General features: G+C 38.2%; 1 protein-coding gene across 1 annotated transcript in view; it reads left to right on the top strand.

Annotated features, from left to right (window-relative positions):
• Positions 1–17,663, top strand: part of ETV6 (ETS variant transcription factor 6) — a 1,357,390-nt gene that overhangs the window by 1,247,819 nt on the left and 91,908 nt on the right. Inside the window, exon 6 of the mRNA XM_044088174.1 lies at positions 5,072–5,214. Within this exon, the coding sequence (XP_043944109.1) occupies positions 5,072–5,214 (143 nt within the window). The remainder of the gene's footprint in view (positions 1–5,071; positions 5,215–17,663) is intronic.

The raw sequence follows: 17,663 nt of genomic DNA, 5'->3' as shown, positions 1-17,663 counted from the left end.
GTATACCCTTTCTCTGAATGTTCTTTCCGTTTTGCCCACATAATAGGCGGAACAGTGCTTACACATGGCTAAATAAACAACCTTTTTTGTAGTACAGTTAAACCGGCCATTTATTTTATACTTTACCCCCCCTTATTTCAAAAAATTCTCCTACATACATATGATAGCAAAAATTGCACATTCCACATTTTTTCATGCCACATTGCCTGTTATTACCTTGTCTGTTAGTAATTTGAGTCATATTCTTAAGATTAATACCTTTCCTTGCTACCATTTTAAACCCGTTTTTTTTATTTTTCTTTAACTAGCCTGTCTTCATCTATTACCACCCAGTTCTTTAATAATATGGTTCTAATACTGTAATAATCTGTGGTAAATGTTGTAATAAGGGCTGTTGAATGATTATACTTATTCTTACTTCGTTCAATACAGATGTTGTTGTTTCCATCACTCAGAATGGGTACAAAATGCCCATTCTGTCTTTTATATGCACAACTTAAGAGGATAACCTCTTCCGAAAAATATTTGTATTAACTTCTGACATTCATCTTCAAAATCAGTATCCAAACTAATCATTGTGGCAGCTCGAACAAACTGACCCTTTACTATCCCTTTTCTATTGTACTTAGGGTGTGCACTTTGATAATGTAGAAAGGAATTGGAATATGTTGTTTTTCTATGTATTCTAGATATAAATGTATTATTCGTCCTATCCTTTCTCAAATTCACATCCAAATAATTAATTTAATCCGTATCAACCTCGTAAGTAAATTTCAAAAAGTTGGTCGTACCACTAACGAAATTTACAAAATGTTCCAATACTAGTAAGCAACCCTTCCACGCAATAAAAATGGCATCTAGGTAAAGTACATACATGCTTATGCATCCAGCATACTCAATGTTAGTAATAATATGTTGCGTTTCCCAAGATGCCATGACCATATTAGCAAAAATTGTGCCACATGGTGATCCCATTGCCACTCCTGTTTTTTTTGTAGATAGTATTTACCATAAAAATATATAGTTATTAGATTAAACTATATCAAATAGGTCAACATACAAGTTGACTTCTGGTTGTGGGACCCCTTGATTCAATAAATATTCCTCAATCCGCTGAACCACTTCCTGCTGTGGTATAACAGAAAACAAATCTTTTGCATCCACAGTAAGAAACAGCAGCTCTTCCCAATATTGCATCTGGTTTACTAGTTGTAGAAAATGCCATGAGTCTTTACAAATTGGTGTCTCTTTTTCTATGTATCCCTTAAGTTTGCTGTGTAAATATTTTGCACAAACATAGGTTATAGAATTACAGCCATCAACAATCGGTCGAAATGGAGGGTTACAAATATCTTTATGTATTATAGGGGTTCCAAATATCATTGGTATAGTGGGTGATATCATGTTCAAATAGTTAAATAACTCTAGATCAAGCCTATTTTCTAAGAACATGTCCTCTGTTAACCATTTACCTTTCTATAGGCAGTATTTAACTGATTTCTTGTTACCTCTTCATATGTATCAGTTTTAAGTATGGCATTTAATCTTTTGTTGTAATCGCATACATCCATAATAATGAGTTCAACTCCCTTATCTGGTTTCATGATTCTATTTTTTTGCTGTCCCAGATATGCTAAAGCTTGCCTCTCTTGCTTCATCAAGTTGTCATTAGACCTCATATTTTTTTTACACAGTGAATGTCTGCTATCCAATTCACATAATTTCTCAAATAAAACCAAAACCGGATGAAGTGGGGGATTATATGTGCTATTAATATAAAATTTCTTATTGCTTTCTCTATCACCAAAAAGTATTTTAAAATTTAATTTCCTTAAAAATATTTTAAATCTATTAAAGTTGTTGCTACATTAGAACTTTTTGTTGGTACAAAAGATAAACCCTTACTTAATAAATTAACCTTCTCTTTATCAATATATGTACCAGAAAAATGATACACCTTTAAGTCTTGTTCTTCATTTAGTACAATAATTGGTTTGTTAATTTCAACTTCATTATTAATGTCCACTTGAATGTAAGAATCATTATTAATAAAATCGTTCACTTCCTCATATGTTGGTAACCAATTCTCAATCCCCTGCCCCCTTCCACGAAATCCGCCTCTCCTCTGATTCCTCCTCGATGTGTGCCAAAAATAATTGAAACACCCAAATGTCAGTGTCACTAATGTCAACATCAAAAGGTCAACAATGCAAATATCAACATGCCACTAGACGTTCATCAAGGAATACCTTCAGAGCCATGTAAACAAATACAAAAAAATGGTGCCTACTAATTATATACTAACTCTGAGATTGCACAATCCTGGGAAGGGGTATATTCCCCAAACCTGGGGTTGTCAATATTAAACACCTGTTGACCATCTGTTTTGTTGACCAGAATGCATTGGTAAAACAGATGTCGATAGCTGGCGGTTTTGATCACTTTAACCATTCCTCAATTCATACACACACACACACGCACATTTTTTTATCTTTAAAGTGGGTATCGGGGGCTGCAACAGTAATCTGAATGTAACTGACACACACAGAGTAAAACAAAAGTGGAATGTTCATATCCTATACAATGTCTAGAATAAGAAGTTGTTGTACACAGTTGGTGACTAGACAGTCTGTTAAGACCCAATCATTTGACAGCCAATTTCATTGAATATACATCACCTGTTCTCATACCTCTCAACTATCCAGATTTTCACAGAATGTCCAGATTTTTGTCTTATATTTTGGTCTGTTCCTCATAAAATGTATGCTTTTCTAGCAATCACTGGGATGATCTGAGGGCTTAAGTCACTAAATAATGACATACATTTGAGTTTCAGACTTCATATCCTTCCGAAAAATGTATATTAAAACAAACCCTATTACTCTAGCAACTTTCTAAGTTTATAAGAGCAATATTTAAAACATGTCACAATTTTTGGGCCTTTGTCCCCTCATTTTGTCAGGCTTTGTCCAGATTTCTTGCACTACAAGTTTGAGTGGTATGCCTGTTCTGAGATATTGCAACCTTGGAGCAGATTATACCAAGTAAGGAGATGCAGGGGGAAAGTTGCTTACATAGGGCTGCAGGGCTTGCCATCTTTTTCCAAGCCATGTTAATGTTAATGTTTCATGTAAACATACAGGAAGCAGCTGTGTAGCAGGAAATGGGCAGTTCAAACAGTGTAGAAGTACAGAAGTGCTTAGTGGCAAAAGCTAGGGTGGTATACTAAAGTGGCAGGGACAAGGATAGCATACTAAATGTTTTCACTTAGCAGTAGGTGTTAGCTGTCCGTAATTATGCAGAAAATTACTGGGCAGTCTAAGTAAGGAACTTCGTACTGAAGACAAGCTGCTGACTTTCAACTCCTTCCACTTCCCAGTGACATGACATACTATTCACATTACAGGCAGCAGTAAGTTGCTGCACATTTAGATTTGTAACGGAACTCTACATTATTGTGCACATAGTACACTGACATCGACCCCCCCTGGCTGATGCTATTATTACCATGTGTGGGTAAAGTGAATGTTAACATTACATGAAGTAATGCTTTCATTCCTGGCTGTATGCTGACCAGTGGGTGACAGTCCAGCCTAATATCGCTAATACATCAGTTTGCTGGAGACAGTAGATTCTTGGATAGGGTGCAACCATGTTAGAGCTGAGGGTCTAACTTCCTAATTAATCATTCATGAGATGCTACCTGTTACTGAATCACCTTCTGGACGTAGCTACAAGCTAAGCAAGTTGGTACAACCTAATGCGTAGCTGTTGAGCATTCTTTATGAATCCTGTCCATAGTAGTTAAAGGGTAGCTGTACTAGGCATATAGTTGCCTTACACCCAAGTATATTTTCCTACCTGCAAAATGATCTCTTTGTTGTCATAGATAGCTAAAACATGGTTTAGCTTTCTTATTTTGTTTAATTTCTGTGTTTTTAAACTTCTCAGTGTACATCTTATTATGTTTCCAAGAGCTCTCATATTACCTTTTTGGCCATTTTTCTCATGGCTCCAACTGCTTATTTCTAATTACACTGCAGACTTTTGCCTAAGGTCATCCCACTGCTTTCTATCCCATTTGATGCATAAGAATAAGACAGATATTTACTTCGTCAAACAATGAAAATATTACTGGTTTAGAGAGACAGGCTTGCTGTTTGTGTTAGCTTGCAGCCGTGGTTTTGACAGCATCTTTATCATGAATGCACAGGTACTAGATACATTTTAGAGTCATGCTGGGATATTAGTATTGCAAAGATGATAAAGATGAAACAAAAAAAAAGTGTGCACTTTTTAAGTATCTGACCATAGCAGTCCTTTATGAAAGTCTTTATTCAGGGAAAAAGGTTACATATTATTGAAAAGAAAGGACTAGTTAGTGCATCTTGAAGACAATAGTGCCATGCTAGTGTTTAAGGTATATGTCAGGTGACCAAAGCTTTCCTTAGGTCAGACTCAAGGCATTTATATGTAGTTAATGATGGCAGACGTTCTGGTTCAGAATTGCTACACCTGTTTAAATACTAGTAAATAGTTCCTTATTTTCCCCCCACCCTTTCAGCATGTCAGACTGGTGTTGGGGTACATACTTGTAGCGTTCTTGTCTTCTGCAGAATATGCTTACCTGTACGCACACAAGCACACTAGTGGTTTCACCACTGTAGAAGTTTAGGCAGTGCCCAACCCTACTTCTGAGATGAAGACTCCTGCCTGTGATATTTAAGTCTTTAACAAAGGGAATAATTTCATAAATCCACTTCCACTTTTTGAGCAGCACATTTATATATTTTAATGCTAAATGATTCATGTCAAGGATAGTTAAAAAAATAAAATCTGTTTTTGTGCTATTGCATCACTTAAGTCAAAAATCATCCTAAGAATTTTTGTTTACTGCCCTGTGTTTCCTTTTATCACACTACATATGTGAATAAAGGGTATATGCTGCCTTCTAGTATTTGAAGCTAAATTACCAATTTGCAGTGGAAGTTGTTTAAGACAGTGGTGAAAAACATTACTGGTGTATGTAGTAGTGCTACAGATGAGATTGTGTGTGCTATTCCATTTTCAGACTGCAGGCTGCTCTGGGATTATGTCTATCAGCTACTGTCTGATATTCGATATGAAAACTACATCCGATGGGAAGACAAGGAATCAAAGGTTTTTCGAATAGTGGATCCTAATGGGCTGGCTCGTCTGTGGGGAAACCATAAGGTAATCCTTTTCTTCTGTTAAAGTTATACTTCTATTTCTTTTTAATTACTCAAGTGTTTTATTTGCAGTTTGAGAACAACTACAGCATGTAAGTGATAGTATCTTTTTAAAGTTTTGTTTCGGCATTTGGTCTTGTAATCCATTAAGAAGAAACATAAAAGATATTTATTTAAATGTGACATTTTCTTAAACTGTATATTATACCTGTAACTGAATGAATGAAAAAATCAAACATCACAGTTGTGTATGCTGGTTACACATGCACACACACACACACACACACACACACACACACACACACACACACACACACACACTAGGCTTCTGTGTGGGCACTATTAGAATTAAAAGCATGAAAGGAAAATATCAGCTTAATAAAATTCACCAAAGCCAAGTTTAAGGCTAAAATAGCTACCCAGGCCAAAGACAGTCACAATACATGTTTTAGTTATGTTCGTAACCTCAAAAGGACAGTGCAGCAATGCGCTGTGCTTTATTGCGAATGATGTTACCTGCACTGAGGCTGAAGATATAGCAAACCTACTGGCTGATAAATTTAGGTCTAACTTTACCCCCTCTGCAAGGATCATAAGATCTTAGGAGATTACTGGGCTATCAACCTGGAGGTCATTTTAAACCTAGTCATTTCATCCCAAGGTAATACCATAAAAATGCTAGTCAATACCAAAGATTGCATTTAGTGTTGACTGCCCATGTCCATGAGGGTTGTGGGTGCTATCCCCAGTAAGAATTTATGGTGCACCATTCCACTCATCCTGGTTTCCGCAACAGTGTCATAGAGGTGCTCTGTTTCACATGAATTGGTAGCCTGTTCCAAAGGCGCGACAGTCGCTGGGGATACATCTATCTCTGCAGCATGTCCTATTCAGTTCACAGGCTATATTTAGGTCCCTGGAATGGGTAGCCCTAGTCCATTTTGATTTACTGATATGCAGCAAGTTCATTAGGTTTGGGTCATGAATTGCTTTGTAGGCCAGGCATAAGTCTCCGCTAAGAAGTTTGTACAATACAGAGAATAGTGACAGGGACTTTAGGCAGTCTGTGTAAAGCACATGCTGGAGTCCCTTGATCTTCTTTGTTAGAAAGCTTTGAGGTTTGTCCAGTTGCTGCAGGTGTTTTGTATGGTACATGCCGAGTCAGGTGTTATACTCAATTATTGGTTGGATTAGTGCCAAGTGTAAAGGGGTTATAACCTCTTTTGCTGTTGAGGCAATGCCTTTACTAATCAAGTGTCCTGCAAGTGTCCTGCATAGAAAGCTTTCTTTACTCCAGTAGACATATGGTGGTTGAAGTTAAGGTCGCTGTCGACTTGTGATCCTAGGTCCCTAACCACTTTGTGGGTACTTGTATTGATTTCATAGTGTGAAGGGACATTGTTTGTGCTGAAGGGAATGATGATACATTTCTTTGCATTCAGTTTGAGACCATGACTAATACACCAGTCACTGGTCTGCGTGAGTATACTGACATCATATGGGGATTCAGTGATTGCATGTAGTTTGCAGTCGTCTGCAAACTTGGTCAGCCACAACTCCTTAGTTTTGACCTGAACTTCTGAGAAGTATATAGCAAACAGTAGGGGGCCCAGCACTGACCCCCTGTGGCACCCTGCTGGTAACAGGTATGCTGGTTGATGTGGAGTCACCAACTTTGATAGTGTGTCCGGTTTGTGAGCCAGTTGGCAACCCATCTTACAATGAAGGGGTTTACATTCAGTTTGCTCAGTTTATCGGTAATGCCTGAATGTGGGATTGTGTCAAAAGCTTTTGCCAAGTCAAGGTATGCTGTGTGCACAGATCTGCCCTCATCAATGACCCTGGTCACATTTTCAAAGAAAGTCCCCTAGATTTAACAGGCAAGATCTGCCCTTGATGAAGCCGAATTGGGTAGGATCCAGGGTTTGGATGTTACCTACCTCTTTATTTATGCGGCCCATAATGATATGTTCCATGGCCTTACAGATGAGTCTGCTTATGGCTCTGTAATTCCCAGGATCTGTTGCTAGGCCACCTTTGTGGAGGGGAATAACTGCTGCTGTTCTCCATTCCACAGGAACAAAGCCTGCAATTAGGCTGTGATTGAAAAGGGTACATAATGGTGATGCTAATTCATATTTTAGTCTGTTTAAAAAACTGCCTGGGATGTTGTCTGGTCCCGTATAGGCTGTGTTTTTTGCCTTGGACAAGACTTTGAGGACCTGCTCTTCAGATATGTAGGGTGGGGGTGGAGTTGTGGTTACGTTAGGAGGGGGATAAGGGAGTGAAATTTTCACCATACCTATCCACTAGAAGGTTTGTTATCTTTGAGGGGTCAGTGTGTGTGATACCATTGGTCACTAGTTCTGCACATGCTTGGGTCCTACCTTTTAGGCTACATACATAGCTGTAAAAGGCCTTATGGTTATCCTTGGTTGTACTTGCTAAGTGTCTTTCAAAGGAGCCCTTAGAGGATTTGAATAGTGTTATTTGCCTGTTGAGGCTGAGGAGACTGCTTTTCCATTGTAGGGGCCTTGCCTTTGTTTTCTTGAATGGCAATTTTTTGCATTTATTGTAAAGTTTGTTGATGCTGGATGTTCACCATGGCAGTTTGTTTTTACTTGGGGCTCTAGCTTTGATTCTTTCTGGTACAGCTGAGTTTATACATTTATGCAAGTGATTGTGCAGGGCTTTAGTGTAAGCTTTGCGTAGTTACCACTTCCACCTTGGAGTAGGAATGCATTTATACCTTCATTTAGGAGGGTAAAGTTTGCCTTGGTGAAGTTGTTTAGTCTGATTTCACCCTTTGTGAGTTCTAGTGTTAGTGCCAGCTCAAAGGTGACTGTTTTGTGGTCAGATTTAACTAATGAGTGTCCAACAGTTGAGACAGTGCATCTGTTTGACATGTTAGTGAAGACCAAATCTAGTGTGTTTGTTCCTCTTGTCGGGGTATGAACAGTTTGTTCCAGGGCATTTGAATTAACAAGGTCAAGAAACTTCTGCATTAGCGAGTGGGGGCTAGCGTATGGTTCCCAGTTGATGATGAGATAATTGAAATCCCCCATAACCAGTGTGTTCGGAAAAATTTGGATTGTCTCCAGTTTGATCAACTAGGCTTTGTGGGTGTTGTCACCTATGGAGGAGGATCTATAACTAGTTGTGACTTGAATGGGGGTATTATCCACCATAACCTGCACTTGCAGTAACTCCATGGAGTTGTCCAGTCTGACTAAATAGGAGGTGAATTTATCTCTAATATAGACAGAAAAAACATCTCCTTTGGTTTTCCCACTGTCACCCCTGTCTGTCCCTCAGGATATATACCTGAAACTGTCTCCCCTCCAGCTGTCATACAAGACCAAGTCCTAAAAATGCTATCAGAAGCTAAAAATACTGACTCGATGGGTCCTTATAATATCCCTAGATGCATCTTAAATATCAGGAAGCATGATTTAGCCACATCCCTAGCAACACTTTTCAGTCCCAGCCTCCATACGAGTTTTGTACCAAGTGAAATTAGAACAGCTACAGTCATTCCCCCACATAAGGGAGGACCTTCCACAGATCCAGGCAATTACAGACCCATAAGTCTGACCAACCTGACATGCAAAGCCATGGAAAGACTTGTCATAGAATTAATCAGTGAGAACATAGGGAACCTCCAAACACTGGACCTGTCTCAGTTTGGATTCATCAAGGGTAGGTCATGCTTACTCTTACTTGGTGGATGTTTTTTTTTTTTAAAAGGAGACCAAAGTAATGGATGAAGGCAAAACGGTGCACACTACATACCTCAACCTTGCCAAAGCTTTTGACACAGTTCCCCACTCAGGCATAGCCCACTCAGGCATAGTAGAAATGCTAAATAAACTTTGAATAAACCCCTGTGTCACCAGCTAGATTAACAATTCACTCACAGGATGCAGATAATCAAAATAGGGGAAGTTACATCCACATAGAGATATGTCGCCAGTGGAGTACCCCAGGGTTCTGTACTGGGACCTCTCCTGTTTGATATCTACTTGTCTAAAGTAAAAGCCAACACCCAAAGGGCTCTGGGCTTATTAGCTTTGCAGATGACTACAAGATAGGAGCGATCATTGATTCCCCAAATGAATTAAGACATCCTGCAGAAAGGTTTGTCCCAAATAAATAACTGGTTCCAAAATCATGGACTGAAACTAAATTCCAAAAAATGCATTATTGTATCCTTTTGGAAGTCATCTACCCCCAGGGAACTACTACATTGAAACTACGCCCCTAAACATTGATCCAATTTTGAATTTGGGAACTTATGTGGACATTGACCTAACTTTTGACCAACATGTGTCTGTTGTAAGAAAGTCCTTCTATGTTGTTCAGCTTATAAAAAAGGAGATTGTGTCTAGATATGGGGACATCATTGCCCCCTTTACTCGGCCCTCATTAGACCAGTCATTGAATATATGCTCCCTTTGGCATACATCTGTCCAGACACATGCAGCAACTGGAACACCCACAGAGATACATTACTAAAAGGATACAAGATGTAAACAACAAGTCCTATATGGACCAACTCAAAGCCCTGTCACTATACTCGATTTCCTACAGAATTCTTAGAGGTGATCTGTGTCTGGCATACAAGGCATCCTCCAAGCTGTTACTGATAGGTTTACTGCACTTCAGCAAGTCAGACTGCATCAGAAATGCTCACTCTAGGGATATAAACCTCCTCTGCAACATCAACAGAATGGTTTGGAGGGACATGTGCATCTCGCAAAGGATACTGCTGCTGTGAAGCACACTCCCCACCTACATAAAACAAAGTTCAACCTTATCCATATTCAAGTTCAGCTTAGATCTATGGATGGAAAACCGAAAATTTACCCCTGGATTGCCCCCTGTATTACCAACAGACAAGGCAGTTCCTAAATGCTTTGTCCCATCTATGGGGTGTCCCTTTTAAGTTATTTATGCTATGATCCCAATTATTCTCATTAGCAATAAACTAAGAAAATCTCTAATCACTCTCATTAGGGGAAGTGTATAATTATCGAGCATGGGATAGGTATCGCCAATATATAACCAATGAGATATTTCAAGCACAGAAAAGGAAATTGACTAGGCTTAAAATGGCCCACAATGGCAGCTAGCCTAGTACTTACCTATGAACCTACTAGCTCAACTTTGGGGTTCAGATCCAGGACCTCCAGCATTTCATACTGTCATTGCCAGTAGACTAACAAGAGCCAATGGACAAATTAGTGTTGCATTTTTCCTCATAAGAGGTTTATCCTTTCAGCTAGGAAACCCATAGCATGCTGATTAAGGTCAAATCTCACATGCACACACACAAATACACATGCAGAGAAAGCCACCTGTGTAGACACTGGAATCAGAAGTATGAAAAGAAAATAGGGTCTCTTGTTTTGAATATGAACCCAACAGTTACGTAGACTGAGTGGCAGTGAGGTGACTGTCACTATGTCTGTTGGTCAAAGATTTATATACAGCCATTTATATTCACTTTTTAAATATATCAAACAGATCACTTGTGCTGTGCATGGAGGATCCTCCCTCTCATCTTTGAAAAGAAATATCGGTCTGCTCTCATAACCCCATAATATCTCCCTGGGCACTTTCTTCACCAAGTGTTTCTGTTCAGGACTGCTCAGGGCAATTTTTCTTAGTCTCTTTTTGATGAAAGTTCAGTTATCCCATACTATCACCTGTATGGCTTTTCCCACAGCATCATTTGGTGTAGTTATCTCATACCATCACCTGCTATAGTTTTCCCCACAGCTTCACTTGCTATAGTTAACCCATACCTTCACTTGTATGGTTTACCCATAGCTTTCCTTGGCATGGTTATCCTACAGCATCACTTGCTGTAGTTATCCCATATCATCACCTACATGGTTTATCCATAGCATCACTTGGTATAGTTGTCCTGCACCGTCAGCTATAGGATGTTCACACAGCACCACTTGGTATAGTTATTTCATGCCATCACCTATATGTTTTCCACAGCATCAGTTGGTGTAGTTATCTCATACTATAACCTGTGTGATTTTCCCTTAGCATAGTTATCCCATGCCATCACCCGTATGGTTTTCCCACAGTATCATTGGTATAGTTATCCAGTACCATCACACGTATGGTTTTCATATGTCATCTCTTGCTATAGTTATCCCATACTATCACTTGTATGGTTTTCACACATCACTTGGTCCCATACCATGGTTTTCCCACAACTTCATTTGACATAGTTATTCCACAGCATCACTTGGTATGTTTACCCATGATGTCACTTGTATGATTATCCCAAAGCATCACTTGGCATCGTTGTCCCAGGGAGTAATTGGTATTGTTATTCTTCAGTAATAGAGAACACCAGGCCACAGTGGTGTGTTTGTGTGCTGCTTAGAATGTTACTGCAGTAGTGCAGTTTGACAAATGTGCTCTACTGGCCTAGCATTTTAAACCTTATCGGTATAATGTATATTTTAGATTTATACTGAAGTGAAGTAGGAGTCTGACATTTTTGTAACACTGTAAAAATTGTTGTATAAATTATGCAACCAGTACTCTTCTTTTTAAAGCACATCACATTTGGGTAACAATATTATTTTAGTTTCTTATAAATGTAATGTGCTATTATAAGGAAAGTAAATAAAAAAAATGACATGAAATCATTCCCCTCATATTTTGCTGTGTCCCTCATACTTTTTTTTTTTTTTTTTTTTTTTTTTTGATTTTCTGATAAACCATTGAGGATCACAGTCAACCAGTAACTGCAAAAGCACACAAAACATATAGTGTTCATGTCACAAAGATGTTAAAACTGCATTTATTTTTCTAGAAAGACATTATTGCAGTACAAACTGATTGTAAATTATACTGTCTCTATCTTTTTTATATTTAATTAATTTTACTTTAATTTATTAAAAAGAAGGAAAGAAAAGCTTCACAGATATGTTATACCAGCATTTCAGTGATGTAAGTGGTACTGGCATGGGCATTCTTAATTGCAACTTACAAAAGGTCCAGTGTTCTCCATTGTCACTGGTTATCTGTAATATCATTTGTATGGCTAGCTAATAGGATCATTGTCTCATAGCATCACTTGCTATGATTGTTTCATAGCTGCATTTGATATGATTGCCTTATATAGTCGCTTGATATAGCTACCTTTAGCATGACTTAGTACGTTTGCCTCATTACATCATATAATATGGTTATAACACTGAATCAGTTGATACGTTTTTCTTCTTGAAAATGTATTTGATATGCTTAGCCAGTAGTATCATTTAGTGCTGTTGCCGCATGGTGTCACTTACTGTGGTTTTCTTTTAGCAGCAGTTAGTGAGCTTGTTTCACAGTATCTCTTGATATGGATATTGCATAGTTTAACTTGTTATAGTATGCCTGCTTCACGTCATCATTGTGGCTGCTTCATATCATTGTTACATTATATTACAAAGTGTGAATGCAGATTGAAATAAGATGTGTAGATAGACAGCCAGTTTATACTAATCCTGTAACATTTCTTTCATTTCAGTAGCAGAATGTGAATGCATTCCAAACTATAGACAGCAATAATGATGATTTGTGGTTAGAGGCAAACATTTTATATTTGTTTGATATTGGTGTAGAATGCAGTATGTTGTCAGAAACTAAGTTAAAGTTAATATATATATATATATATATATATATATATATATATATACATATATATATATATATATATATATATATATATATATATATACATATATATATACCTAATGCTTTTCTGATGCCTGTAAAGCACTTTCATTTTACAACACTTTAGAATAGGATCTCATGAAGTATTTATGAACAGTGTTGCAAGATGAAAGCACTTAACCAGATCTTTATTTTCAGTTTTAACTAACTAAAGTAATTGTTTCCTGCATCTTGAGACTTACTGTACTGGTGTGGGTTCTTTGTTCTTGGTTTAATCTCTCAGTATCTTATCTTGACCTAAACCTATCTTGACCTCGCCAAGGCTTTCAACACCATCCCCCATTCTGGAATTGTAACTAAACTAGGTATAAATCCCTATGTCACAAGATGGGTTTCAAACTGGCTCACTGACGCTGTAAAAGTTGCAGACTCCAAATCTGACTTCAAACCAGTGACAAGTGGAGTACCACAGGGTTCAGTCCTGGGACCTCTACTGTTTGGTATCTACTTCTCTGAAGTACAGGCTAACACAGAAGGCCTTTGGCTAACGAAGTTTGCAGGTGACTGCAAACTAGAAGCCATAGTCGAGTCCCCAAGTGATGTGGACATCCTACAGAAGGGCCTCACTGAGACAGGTGCCTGGTGTTAGAGCCATGGCCTCAAGCTCAATGCCAGAAAGTGCATTGTCATCCCCCTTGGTAAAAACTTTGTACCCATGAACTACCACATAGGTGGAAGTCTACTTAACGCCAAATGTATGATGAGACCTTGGGACCCAGGTGGACAGTAGTCTCTCCTTTGATAATCACATCGCCATAGTAGTCAGGAAGTCCTTCTACATGGTACACCTCATCACAAAAGGGTTCTCTTCCAGGAAAAAAAGAGGTCATTGTTCCCCTCTACAAGACACTCATTGGACCCCTTATAGAGTACAATGCCCCTTTTGGAATGTACCTCACAAGACATCTGCATCAGCTGGAAAGGCCACAGAAGTACCTCACAAAGAGGATTACTGGCCTAAAACAGATGATCTACACTGACGGTCTCAAAAAACTCCAGCTTTACTCCGTAGCATATCGCCTATTCCGAGGTGATCTCTGCCTAACATATAAAGTTATCTCAAACCCAGAGCTATTGGACATGCTACACCTAAAGAAATCCCAATCCCTCCAAGCTACATGCTCTAGGGACCTAAACCTTGTCACCACAATAAACAGGACATGCTGGAGGGATAGATCCTTTCCCAGAGACTTCCCATACTCTGGAACAAGCTACCCATCTATGTCAAGCAAAGTTCCTCATTAGCACTCTTCAAGAAAAGTCTTGATGAGTGGATGGGAAATAGGAAATACACCCCGGGGATCACTCCTGTGGCTCTGCTCGACAAGGGCACAGGAAAATAACTTTCTTGGGTGGCGTAAGCCAGGGAATCTCGTTGGTTAGGCTTACTTAGGCCCTTGGGCTGATAGCCTAGTACCTAACTATGAACATATATTTTGCTTTATAGTTGCATCATTATAACTGACAACCTTCTGAACCTTTAGTACAGAAAGAAAATTGTAGGCAATGCTGTGTAAATATTGTGTACTACCTTTAATGTGTAGTACTTAGCTGGTTAGTCCATTTACTAGTGTACAGTAAATGTAGCTCACTTTCTGATATATGTTATCTCCTTTTTGTGTTACTGTTTCTTTTAGTATATCTGCATATTGTAACATATAACTGTTGTGATCTCTTTTTCTTGTATCTCAACATATGTAACTTGTTACTTTATTTTTCTTGGCCCAGATGATGTCTGAAAAAGGCTATTTGCATCAGCACATCTACCTGGTTAACAAATGTATACATTAAATAATACATGTATGATATTCCTATAAAAGTAATGCAACTGAGTTGCTGAAAGAAAGGCATCCTAGACTGAAATTTTATTGTAATAAATCTTCAAACACTCTTGAGTTACAAAATGGGGAAAGAGTAAAGATGAGTGTTGACTTTGGATTTTTACTGCAAAGCAGTATGAGTGCTACATTAATTGGTAAAGAAGAGGAACTTAGATTAAACATTAATTAATCGGTGTAGTTTATTAAAAGTGGCATTGTTCAAGTACCAGATTTGTAGTGTGTCATCTCAAAACTCTGCGCTAGAGAAAGTGCCCACCACCACCAGCTTGTCAGTATGAAAATATTTCTTTGAGTATTTCTGAAGTTCAGGGTCAAGGCTTAAAGAGTTGGAAAGTAGTAAAAAGTGATTTTTAATGCTAATGTTGCTACTAGTTGCTGCTGTCATAATTCCTTATCTGCCTTTTGTGAGTCAGTATTTGAAATATCGGAGAGTGACCAAGAAGCCAGTATGATGCAGGAGAAGTGTGTTAGTGTTTTGGTGAAGTTAGTTGTTTATTGGATGTAAATTAGTAAACTTATAATGTGAAGGTCCTGATGTTCTTAGCGGAAAATGTTGAAGCCTGTAGCTGAAAATGTGATTGTGGAGAAATACTTGCTAGTCAACAGTCATCTAACTCAGAGCCCCACATCTAAGCAGACTGATGGGGGTGGATGCAAATATGGATAAAGAGTGGATGTTAGTGTTAAATAAGGACTAGAAACAGGAAAGCCAGATTCTGTATTTTGTCTTAAGAACTTATAAACAACCCAAGCTGTAGTAAAAAAATATATATATTGCTAAAGTAAGGGGTGGAAGCACTGCAAAACCTCAAGTATTTATTACATTGATATTTCTCATGGGATGATAGACTATCCTTTTAGAAATGTAATTAGGTTGGACTGAGCTGGAGAGCTGCATGTACATCCTAAAAGAATATTGCTGTAAGGAAAACAATTTCTGGGCTGTTTTATTTTCCATGTGGGATGTTTCCCTGATGGGACAAAACATTTGGCCATAGTTTACATATTCCAAAATTGATTCTTCAAATTAATTATTTTATATGTGATAAATTGAGGGGCAAGTCCCTATCTCATAAGTGAATAGCAGAACCACTGTTTAATAATGGCAATGCATATTTCACTGGTGGGGTAGAACTGCAGGATGATTTTAAGTCTTTTATGAGAAAAAATCAATAAAACACAATGTGTTTTAAATTAAATTACCTTTTTGGCTCATTTATTTTATTTGTTTGATTTGTTAACTGGGAAGGTAGATTGGTCCATACACCATTTACAGCCCCAACCTGGGGCATAAGGCTGTGCAAAATCATGAGTGTTTAAGGTGCATGCAAAAAAAAAAAAAAAAAAAAAGGTGAAATTAAAATGTAGTGGAACTTAAACACAAACCTAACATAATGCATATAAATTGTAGATTATTATTAAAAAATATGCAAACATAATATGACTATTGCAGGGGCAGCCTGTGGTGCTGGATTGTTATAATGCAGCCCTCTCAAAATTGTTTTTACAAACTTTTTTTTCCCCCCTTAAAAGGTCGACTTTCCTGTCTTAGGACTTAGAAGTCTGTACCTGCACAGTGTGTTCCATTTTCTGTAACAAAAATGTTAACTCACTCAGCTTGGCTATATTTAAACAGTCTAGTATTTATGTGTACACCCTCTGTGAGAATAAGCCCATTGCACCCTACTACAGATCCTCCTGACATTTTTGGGGGTAGAAATTATGTTTCAGTGGTGGCAGTTTGCCCTACTACAGCAGTCACCAACCACCAGGCCATGGATCAGTTGGTACTAGGCTGCTTAGAAAGAATAAAAAAACTTTTTATGTTGGGCACCCAACTGTTCAGAAAAAAAGTGTATGCGTGTGTATGTATGTGTATGAGTGTGTTTATGTTTCTGTGTGTATGAGTAAATGCCTGCATGAAAGCAGAATGTATGTGTGTATGATTGCAGAAGAGACTGTGTATGTGTGTATGATAGAGTGAACAGTGAGATCAATCAAGCCATTATTTTGCATTTGCTAAGCAGCGCTATTGCTGTTTACGGAGTGTAAAATAAAAGTAAATGAAACTGAAAAAAGTGTGTTTGTGTGTGTGCGTGCATGTGTGTGTGTTTCGGTTTGCGTGTGTGAGTGAATGCGTGCACAAAAGCAGAAGAGACTGTGTGTGTGTTTGTGTGTGTGTTTGTGTGTGTGTGTGTGTGTGTGTGTGTGTGTGTGTGTGTGTGTGTGTGTGTGTGTGTGTGTGTGTGTGTGTGTTAAGGTTGCCAACTGTCTGGAATTCATGTCCGGAAAAATACATTAAAGTTGTAAATAAAAAATCAGAAAGAGGTTTGTAAATCTGGAGGGCTTTAGGACCTTGTGGGAGACATTTTTAAAACTGGATGGCTTTAGAACTTTGTGGGAGACTTCTATAAGAAAAGAACAGCAAGTCCCAGAAACCTCTAGGAGAGGACTGAGCCATTGAGCATTGTAATGTAAGCAGTACTTCATAATTACAGAGGGGAAAGATTTGATGGCCATGCAAGCCCGCCAAAACAGTGAATGTAGCTGTTGTAACCAGCACTGTGGATAATGTAGCATGTCCCATGGGTAAGTGCAACAGCTTGCAGTTTACAGCCAGAACTCTGGAATGCAATACAAAAAAATAAAATACATGTTGATGGAAGTGTAGAGTCTGCATTCCATTGTATGATGGGGATGTTTAAGACACAGAATATATCATCAAATACAAAATTGATCAAGGTCCATCACTAAAGTTCTGTGCGTTTTTGTTTTATATATGTTCAGTTCACGCACACAATCCAATTATTTTGACATTCTATATTGGAAAGAAAGGTACAGTCACAATCTTTAAATTGCAGACTGT

This window comes from Protopterus annectens, chromosome 11.part0 (genome assembly GCF_019279795.1).
Source record: "Protopterus annectens isolate FY-2018-M chromosome 11.part0, PAN1.0, whole genome shotgun sequence".
Classification (NCBI taxonomy): Eukaryota; Metazoa; Chordata; order Ceratodontiformes; family Protopteridae; genus Protopterus; species Protopterus annectens.
Note: the sequence above shows the minus strand (reverse complement) of the source record. Positions and strands in the feature narration are given on the sequence as shown.